The 9,947-nt window shown below is 44.2% G+C and overlaps 1 protein-coding gene across 1 annotated transcript; it reads right to left on the bottom strand.

Annotated features, from left to right (window-relative positions):
- Window positions 1–985: 985 nt before the first annotated feature.
- AICDA (activation induced cytidine deaminase) lies at window positions 986–5,692 on the bottom strand. Its single transcript, XM_069490470.1, has 5 exons — window positions 5,496–5,692; window positions 4,438–4,585; window positions 2,246–2,519; window positions 1,832–1,947; window positions 986–1,039 (listed from the first exon to the last, which is right to left on the bottom strand). The coding sequence occupies exons 1-5, from the start codon at window positions 5,690–5,692 to the stop codon at window positions 986–988; spliced, it is 789 nt and encodes a 262-aa protein (XP_069346571.1).
- Window positions 5,693–9,947: the final 4,255 nt, after the last annotated feature.

The following is a 9,947-nucleotide window of genomic DNA, read 5'->3' on the forward strand; positions in this document are numbered from 1 at the left end:
GCTTTATTATTCTTTTGTAACACTCTTATATAGTTAACAGATCTTTGGAAGAAGTATCACACACATACAAAAGGTAGAAAACCTTGACCTGGTTGGCATTGCTGAGGTTAAAAGACCTCCCAAAGAGAACAGATTTTTTTCTCTTCTCAACATTCAAGCAACTTTATTGCGAGTGTTACTAATATTAAGTGTGAAGTTTGTGGGTATTTCTAAATTATGGACTTCTTTAAAAGAGTCTGTACTTCCAGAGGATTTGCTACTTGAGGCATCAACTCATGGTTAGAGTGTCTTCTTCATAGTCCTCATATCTATCTTGAGATCCTTTATTAAAATAGCTCGAAGGTGACCATAAGTAGTCCGTACATCCTCCCTCTCTCCCCTAAGAAAATCTTCTCACATACAAACATAAAAATATGCCTCTGACAATTAAAATATACAGCACATGTTGGGATATTAATGCTTTGGAGAGATGATCTGGGTTACAACCACCCAGATCCTCTCATTAGGAGAAACTATAGATCATGGCTTGATAGAAGAGATTGTGTTACTTGAAAGTAAACCTCAAGGGAAAGGAGTAGAAAAATCTATCGTTAACACCACTGGCAATTCAAATGAATCAAATAATAAAGGACACTGATAGCAAAACATTTGATATCCTCTCACCATGCTCTTTAGGATCTGCCTTCAGCTTTCATCCTGCCTAAAAGTCATAGAACATTGACATTTTAGGATGCTCCCAAGTCCTGCAATTCTGTTGTTCCCAGCAGGGGTCAATGTTGCATTCAAAACTGCACCATTGTCAGCATCACCCAGGTGGGCCTGTGTTCCTTCTCTATTTTCAAGACATAGTTATTTTTGAAGAGTCATATACAAATATATATATATATATTTTTATGAAAAACAGAGAAGACTTGAAGGATTGTTCTTTTATCCACTATCTTCAGCAGAGGTATTTCATTGTAGGTGGCATTGCTGGAAGTTGCCATCAAAGTCCCAAAGTACGAAATGCATCTCGTAAGTCATCGATCTCATACAGGGGCTGTAGAGAAAGAGAGAAGTAAATTGAGTGAACACCTTCAAAATTGAGTTGGCGCTGGAGGGACTTATAAACGGAGTAGATGGCTTTGTAACATTTTGGAAGAAAGTATATTGGGAGGTGTTATTTTGCTCCAGGTTGGGAACCCAAAATAGGACGCAATACTTAGATAGTGATCATAAAGCCTGTGAAACAGAAGCCGCAGGGGTCTGGAGAGCCAGAGGTTGTAAATCTAACTTCGACCACAGACAGCTGCAGACACCAACATCCCTATCCCCCCTGAGAAGAACGAAGCTACCCCCTCCCCTATCTCTGCAGGTGTCACCCACTCCGCCTGGAAAAACGCTCTACAAAAGCCAAGGCTTTCCCTTGCCTCCTGATGGACGTGATGGACGCTTTTTTCGGCCTCCACCCATCTGCTCAAAACAAACAAACAAACAAAAAAAAAAAAAAAAAAAAAACCACACAGCATTTTGCTACACCTGAGGCTTGGTGTGTCTCCATCTCAGCTCCGGACCTAACAGGAGGAAGTAAAAAGAGGAGGCAGGGTGTGGTGACTCATGCCTGTAATCCCAGCACTTTGGGAGGCTGAGGTGGGAGGATCACTTGAGCCCAGAAGTTAAGGCTTCAGTGAGCTATGATCACAGCACTGCACTCCAACCTGGGTGACAGAGCAGGACCCTGTCTTACATAAATAAATAAATAAATAATATATAATAAACTGTAAGAAATATATGAGGCGCTAGGAAAAGACTACAGAGAGAAAAGAAGATGAGAAGCAAGGAAGCCCCTTACCAAAAGGATGCGGCGAAGCTGTCTGGAGAGACGAACTGAATTTTCATGCAGCCCCTCCCAGGCCTTGAAAGTTCTTTCATGATTTTCTACAAAAGTATTCCAGCAGTAAAAATAATCTTTAAAAGAAAAAAAGGGTGGGGTGGGGTGGGGTGGGGTAGAAGATCGTTCAGGTCTCCTGTGGAGGGAAAGGAAAGAAAACCCTGGCCCGGCTTTCTCATCCCCCCAGGGCCTCGTCTCCGAGCCATTCACTTATTTCCTCGATTTCTAATCAGCAATTTTGGCTCCAGAGGTTGACCCGAACCCTCGCACGATTCCCCCCCCTGAACTTCCCCACTGACTCATCTCATTCCGCATTGCAACCCCGGAATGCTGTCTGCTGCGCTGAGCCCGCGCAGAAGGGTCCCCGCTCCGCACCTTTGAAGGTCATGATGGCGATTTGGACCCCGGCGCGGTGCAGCCGCCGCAGCCCCTCGGGCTCAGCCTTGCGGTCCCGGTCGCAGAAGTAGAGGCGCGCGGTGAAGATCCTCAGACTGAGATTGGGGTTCCCTCTCAGAAAGTCGGCGACGTGTCGGGCACAGTCGTAGCAGGGGCTCCAGGAGGTGAACCAGGTGACGCGGTAGCACCGGCCAGGGTCCAGGTCCCAGTCCGAGATGTAGCGGAGGAAGAGCAATTCCACGTGGCAACCCGCCTGGGGAGAGAGCAGACGGCTCAGATGACTGACGTTCATTGAGCTTCATCGCTGTTCTGGTAGCTTTGCAGTCATTCCCTTCCACAATGACCTTTTGGGGCGCTTGCAGTTATTGTCCTTGTGTTACAGAGAGGTTAAGTGACTTGCTCAAAAAAGCACACCAGGGGGTGGGGAGCCAAAGCCCTTTGTAGCACTCGTCCTGCGGAGTGAAGAAAGGCAATGGAATTTTTTGTGCAATGAAGAGGATGAAGTGAGTTGAACTGGGAGGAAGCAGCATCCCACTACCTCAGCAGAGATTTATGTTTGTGAAGTTACTCTTTTGCTCCTTTTGAGGAGAAGGAAAATAGCTTGAAAATGCCTGCTGTGGAAACACACCTAGACCACTAGGTGGAGGCGGGACAGTTCGTGAGGACCAGTTGGGAGGATCTGAAGAGGGAAAAGAGATTATGGTGAGGCAGACAGGCGGATGCTGTAAGAGAATAGGCACTACAACGCGCTAAGAGCAATTAAATAATGTGTCTGCTCATTATGTGATCTCTGTGATTGTGATAATAATTGCAATAGTGAGATATAACAGGTACACCTAGTATTGCAGAAAAGTGATTAGTCCCAGGATATGAAGACCTAGGTTCCATATTCCGGCTCCACTACTGCTGTGACTTAGACAAGTTACTGAACTCTTGGTTCTTCTATTTCCTCAACTGTAAAACGTTCCGTTGGTGTGAGCATTAAATGAGAGGTAACTGACAGTGCTTGGTAAAATCAAAGCCTTCTATAAATAGAATGTATCATGCTACCAAATACAAAAGAGATTGGAATGTAAAATAATAGTGACGAGGTAAATTACTCAATACAAATGTAGGCAAAGAAAATTGCTTAGTAAAATAGCCACCAAGCAGTGATCCAGACAATGACATTCCACCCCACAGATTCTTCCCTGGGATTCCACCAAGACTACATGTCACAGCATGTCAGGAGATATCCACAGGCAGGAGCTTATGTAAGCCCATCTGGATTTTGGTGAAGAAGCTTCTTGGAAATGTAATTCTCTCAGGCAGCTGAAAGATTGATTTAAATAATCAATCAGCCGAGACTTCTCTGAGTTTCTGGGGATCACCATGTTGAATACATTCACTGGCCTGGGATCTATGTTAATAGGAGGGAATAGAAATCATTTGGAAAACAGAATTGAGTCTCTGTTAATTTCCCCTAAATTCTTCTTCCTTAATTTTCAAAAATTCTTCATGCCTGTAATCCTAGCACTCTGGGAGGCTGAGGCGGGAGGATCGCTTGAGGTCAGGAGTTCGAGAACAGCCTCAGCAAGAGCGAGACCCCGTCTCTACTAAAAAATAGAAAGAAATTACCTGGACAACTAAAAAATATACAGAAAAAATGAGCCGGGCATGGTGGTGCATGCCTGTAGTCCCAGCTACTCGGGAGGCTGAGGCAGGAGGATCGCTTGAGCCCAGGAGTTTGAGGTTCCTGTGAGCTAGGCTGACGCCACGGTACTCACTCTAGCCCGGGCAACAGAGCGAGACTCTGTCTCCAAAAAAAAAATTTCAAAAATTCTAAGGACCCAATTTGTTTTTCACAGTTAAAATTTTGCTTGAATGAGCTGATAATATTCCCCCAGATCAAAATGTTCTTACCTTAATTAACCTCAAAGGCAATTCAGGTGCTGGAGAAAGGGGAGGAAAGTTTGGGGGCAGTTGTTCTTGGCATTGAAGGAAGGCCTAGCATTAGGATGCCCAGCAAGATTGGGGAGGACATTAAATGACATCCTTTGGGCCATGTCTAATATGGGTGGATGAACACGGAAAAAGGATGAAAAAAGAAAGGATTTGAGGAATATAGTGGAGACAAAAATGCAAAAGAAAGCTTTAGCTTTCAGCTGCTTGGGAAGCAAACTCACTGATACCTTGTTGCGCAGGTGACCGAAGTCCAGTGAAAAGGAAGTGGCGCTATCCCGCCTCTTCACCACATAGCACAGATAGGTCTCGTGCCGACCCCTAGCCCAGCGGACGTTTTTGAAGTGGTAAATAAACTTTCTCTTGTTCATCAGGAGGCTGTGGGCGAGAGGAGCGAGAGGAAATGCAGGAGTACAGCTCATTATCTGGTCACTGTGGGTTTTCCTTCAGCTTTTTTTTTTTTTTAAATTTGCAATTACTTGGGCTAAACCAGAGAAGATGCTCTGGCTTCCTTTGCTGGGTGCCTGAGACCCACTGAGGTTGGAATCCATCATGAACTCCATTCCTGCTTATATTTAAGACCAACTGAGAGAGGCTTAGCAAGAACCCCAACCCCTTACTAGCGCACAAGATACTCTTCCACGGCTGTCTTCTAAGTGCTGCTGATGACTTGGAATTACAATCAAACTTGTTCCTCAGTCCCATAATTACATTTACAGGTTTCCCCTCCAGTCCAATATGTTCCTCAGACTGAACATGGTCAAAACAGTATTCCTCAACTTCCCCCTGTCCTGAACTGCCTCTCCTCCTGACTCCCCCACCTCAGGTGAGCAGCCTAGAGGCTTGGAATCGTCATCTTTGATTCTTCCTCCTTCTTCGGTTCTCCATGTTTAATTAATCATCTAAATGTGTTGATTCAAAGCACCAAGTATTTCTTGAATGTGTACCTGCTCTATTCCCTCTGTTCTCTGCTTCAGTCCAAGCCCTCATCTTCTTCCACCTTTTCTGTGGTGTTGGCCTCTCAACTGGTCTCTCTGCTTCCAGGCCCATCAAGACATTCTCCACGCTGTCGCCACAGTGATCTCACAAAAACCCAGGCGTACCATGTCATTCTCATGCTAAAAACCTAACATTTCTCTTCTGCCCACGGAATAAATTCCAAATTCTTTAATGTAGTGTTTAGGTCAGTTTTTAGAGTTGGACCTAAATCTACATTTCTACCCTTGTTTTTTGGTGCTTGCTCCTTTCCTTTCCCCACCAGCATCTCCCTATGCAGCAGCCCCTGTACAGCAGCTCCCTATGCAGCAGGCCCCTGTACAGCAGCTCCCTATGCAGCAGGCCCCTGTACAGTAGCTCCCCATGCAGCAGGCCCCTTGTACAGTAGCTCCCCATGCAGCAGGCCCCTTGTACAGTAGCTCCCCATGCAGCAGGCCCCTTGTACAGTAGCTCCCCATGCAGCAGGCCCCTTGTACAGTAGCTCCCCATGCAGCAGGCCCCTTGTACAGTAGCTCCCCATGCAGCAGCTCCCCATGCAACAGGCCCCTTGTACAGCAGCTCCCCACGCAGCAGCTCCCTTTGCAGCAGCCCCTGTACAGCAGCTCCCCATGCAACAGGCCCCTGTACAGCAGCTCCCCACGCAGCAGGCCCCTTGTACAGCAGCTCCTCATGCAGCGGCTCCCTATGTAATAGGCCCCTGTACAGCAGCCCCTGTACGGCAGCTCCCTATGCAACAGGCTCCTCCCTGTACAGCAGCTCCCTTTGCAGCAGCCCCTGTACAGCAGCTCCCTTTGCAGCAGCCCCTGTACAGCAGCTCCCTTTGCAGCAGCCCCTGTACGACAGCTCCCTATGCAGCAGGCCCCTGTACGACAGCTCCCTATGCAGCAGGCCCCTGTATGACAGCTCCCTTTGCAGCAGCCCCTGTATGACAGCTCCCTATGCAGCAGGCCCCACATATAACAGGTTCCCTATACAGCAACCCTTCCTATATAATAATAGCAGCTCTGTATGCAGCAGGCCACTGGCACTAGTCTACTTTCCTTCAGCTTTTCCTTTCCTGCTGCCTTGCTGATGCACTTCCATCTGATGGAATGAATGCTTCCCTGCCTTTTTCTTTTTCTTTCTTTCTTTTTTTTTTTTTTTTGAGAGTTGAGTCTCACTCTGTTGCCCAGGCTAGAGTGCCATGGCATCAGCCTAGCTCACAGCAACCTCAAACTCCTGGGCTCAAGCAATCCTCCTGCCTCAGCCTCCCGAGTAGCTGGGACTACAGGTATGCGCCACCATGCCTGGCTAATTTTTTCTATATATATTTTTAGCTGTCCATATAATTTCTTCTATTTTTAGTAGAGACGGGGTCTCGCTCTTGCTCAGGCTGGTCTCAAACTCCTGAGCTCAAACAATCCGCCCGCCTTGGCCTCCCAGAGTGCTAGGATTACAGGCGTGAGCCACCGCGCCCGACCCCTACCTTTTTTCTACTGGGCAAAATCTACACATCCTTCAAAGCCTAACCACAATTTCAACTCTTCTAATAGATGTTTTTCACTACCACTATCTCAAATATTCTGTACAAAAATCTAAAACTAGCAATAACAAAAACCCTCCTCTAGGTTCCTGTTGCTTTCCAATTTATCACTCCCTGACATCTCTGTCTCCCCTATTAGACTTTCTGTGTTTTTCGAAAGAGTGTTGCTTTATAAGTATATATTTTTAAATACATAAGAGCAATACTTGATTATTGTCAAATTTGAATACTGTTGAAAAATAGAAAGTTTTAAGTTTTAAAATAGTGAAAATTTTAAAATCTAGAATATCATGTCTAATGATAATTAGACTTAATGTTTAATGACAATGAATGTTAAGATTCTCATGTTTTCCCTTAGTCTTTTATAGGCACATATTTACATGATTTGGATTATACTGATTACATATGTAATTTTGTACCATGCTGAATTTTCAACTCAGCAGTATAATCTAAATATTTTGCCATGTTGTTCCCATATTGGAACTGATTGCATTGTTCCTCTTCTTTGTTTTTTTTTTTGTTTGTTTTGCTTTTGCTCTGATTAATTTTATGTTTTAATGCTCCTTCTCTTTGTTTTCTAGTTCCTAGTGGTGTCTTGCATATCGTAGGCACTCAGTTGAATTGCATTTGTGGAAATACTGATAATCCAAGTTTCTTTAAAGAAATTAAGAGTCCCTGTTACAGCTGCAAACATAGTAACACAAGCTATACAGTGTGGTTGATACTAGAATACAAGTGGTGTCTCTGGTTTTTGTCCCTAACCTTTTCCAGAAATATATTTATCCAGTTTGTGGGGCTAGTGCTGCCACCTAATGGTGCTGTGCAGAAGTGCAGAGAACTTGTAAAATACAGGCCTAGTCAGAAATTTGAATACCGTTTGCTGGCAAGAGAATTGAAACTTTTTTCACACTTTTTTTTTTTTTTTACATTGAGGTGTAACTTACATACAGTAAACTTCACCCATTTAAAGTGTGCAATTTTATGAATATGGGCACATGCAAACACCCCAAACTGGTACCGCAATCAGGATACAGAACATTTCCAGGGCACCACCCCCACTCCAACAAAGTTTCTTCATCCTCCTTGGCAATCACTTCTTCACCTCTGAGCACCAAGGCAACCACATTTGCTTTCTGTAACTATAAATTACTTTTCATGTTCTAGAATTTCACATAAATCATACATTATCTCCTCCTTCCTGTCTGACTTCTTTCACTTAGCATAATGACCTTGAGAGTCATCCATTCATCAGTAGCCTGTGCTTTTTTACTGCAGAATGGTGTCCATTCATGGATATAGCACATTTTGTTTATTCATTCACCTGTTGATGGACATTTGGATAGTTTCCACTTTGGGGCTACTGTGAATGAAGGTACTGTAAACATTCATGTACCAGTCTTCGTGTAGACTAAGTTGAGAATTGATATTTTAATAATGTGGTACAGGTGATGGACCCTGACTTTAAAAGTTAACTGCCAGGCCCGGCGCGGTGGCTCACGCCTGTAATCCTATCACTGTGGGAGGCCGAGGTGGGCGGATAGTTTGAGCTCAGGAGTTCGAGACCAGCCTGAGCAAGAGCGAGACCCCATCTCTACTAAAAATAGAAAGAAATTATATGGACAGCTAAAAATATATATAGAAAAAAAAAGTTAGCCGGGCATGGTGGTGCATGCCTGTAGTCCCAACTACTCGGGAGGCTGAGACAGGAGGATCCCTTGAGCTCAGGAGTTTGAGGTTGCTGTGAGCTAGGCTGACGCCACGGCACTCACTCTAGCCTGGGCAACAAAGTGAGACTCTGTCTCAAAAAAAAAAAAAAAAAAAAGTTAACTACCAAAATGGCAACATAATTAAGTAGATAACAAAACAACAGGTCTTTATAGCTGTTACAATTTTTTTTTTTTTTTTGGAGATAGGGTCTTGCTTTGTTGCCCAGGCTAGAGTGCAGTGGCGTCATCGTAACTCACTACAACCTCAAACTCCTGCGATCAAGGGATCCTCCTGCCTCAGCCTCCTGAGCAGCTGGGACTACAGGTGTAGGCTACCATGCCCAGCTAATTTTTCTATTTTTCATAGAGATGATGTCTTGCTCAGACTGATCTTGAACTCCTGGTCTCAAGTGATCCTCCCACCTTGGCCTCCCAAAGTGCTAGGATTATAGGCATGAGCCACCATGCTTGGCTAGCTGTCACCATTTAAATGTCTCCCCTCACACACATGAAGCTTATTGGAAAGCACTTTAAACCTTGTGGCAGAGAACTAGACTTATCTGTATATACTTTTTGTATCTCAGTCAATATAAAAATTAGTCAACTGTATTATTTTAAAATTAAAAATGCATATTTGTCTACAATCTAAAATGGATACTAACAAAGAAAAAATAAGTAATTTTATTATAAAATAACAATTTATTATGCTAATCACCATAGGACCACCACTAATACTATTATCATTATTACATAATTAGCATATAATAACCTTTAGCATATATAAGCTCAACATTCAATAGGTGCTTAGTAAATACAGACGAGAAACAAAAAAAATTCTCTCTTTGGGGTCCAGTCATATTTAAGCAGATTAAGCATCATCTTTTACCAATAAATTCCTTTTATATTTAACCTCCCGTCCTGTGCTGCGTAGAAGAGAAAGGCAGGGAAAACTGTATCTTTTTTCGTGCACCCAGGGGTGGGGGTGGGAGGTTGGGGGGTAGACCTGTTATCATGAGGAAGGAGAACGTTCTGTGAGTGTAGATGAAACATAGCTAAAGGAATTCAGATGGACTTTGGTGTCCTACCCCACATGGAAACACAATAGGCCTGTACTGTTTCTGTCACACATTATCCGCTAGAGTGAAATGAATTGCATGATCCCAACCTGGTGATTAATTTTCTTGATCAATCACTTCCCTTCAACTCTGGTTTGGAACCCGTTTCCAGCGCCCTGTTCTCATCGCTGCTCTTCTGGGTAGGAAGGACTTTGCCGAGGCAGTTTTTGAGGCCTGCATGTTGACAGCTGCTCGGGACAGCTGTGCCCCCTGAGGCAGAACCCTCTCTGCGTCCCCAGCAATGCAAACCAGAGACGCATGGGTTAAAAATAATCCTGACAAAGTCATCTGCTTGCCACCCCTCATGAGTTCTGCAGATATTACCTTCCTTAATGATAATTAGACATCTCCCTTCTCTCCTGTTGAATTTCATCTTTTCTCCTTTTTTGTCTTTCTCTGAA

The sequence above is a fragment of the Eulemur rufifrons genome, chromosome 16 (genome assembly GCF_041146395.1).
Source record: "Eulemur rufifrons isolate Redbay chromosome 16, OSU_ERuf_1, whole genome shotgun sequence".
In the NCBI taxonomy this organism is placed as follows: domain Eukaryota; kingdom Metazoa; phylum Chordata; class Mammalia; order Primates; family Lemuridae; genus Eulemur; species Eulemur rufifrons.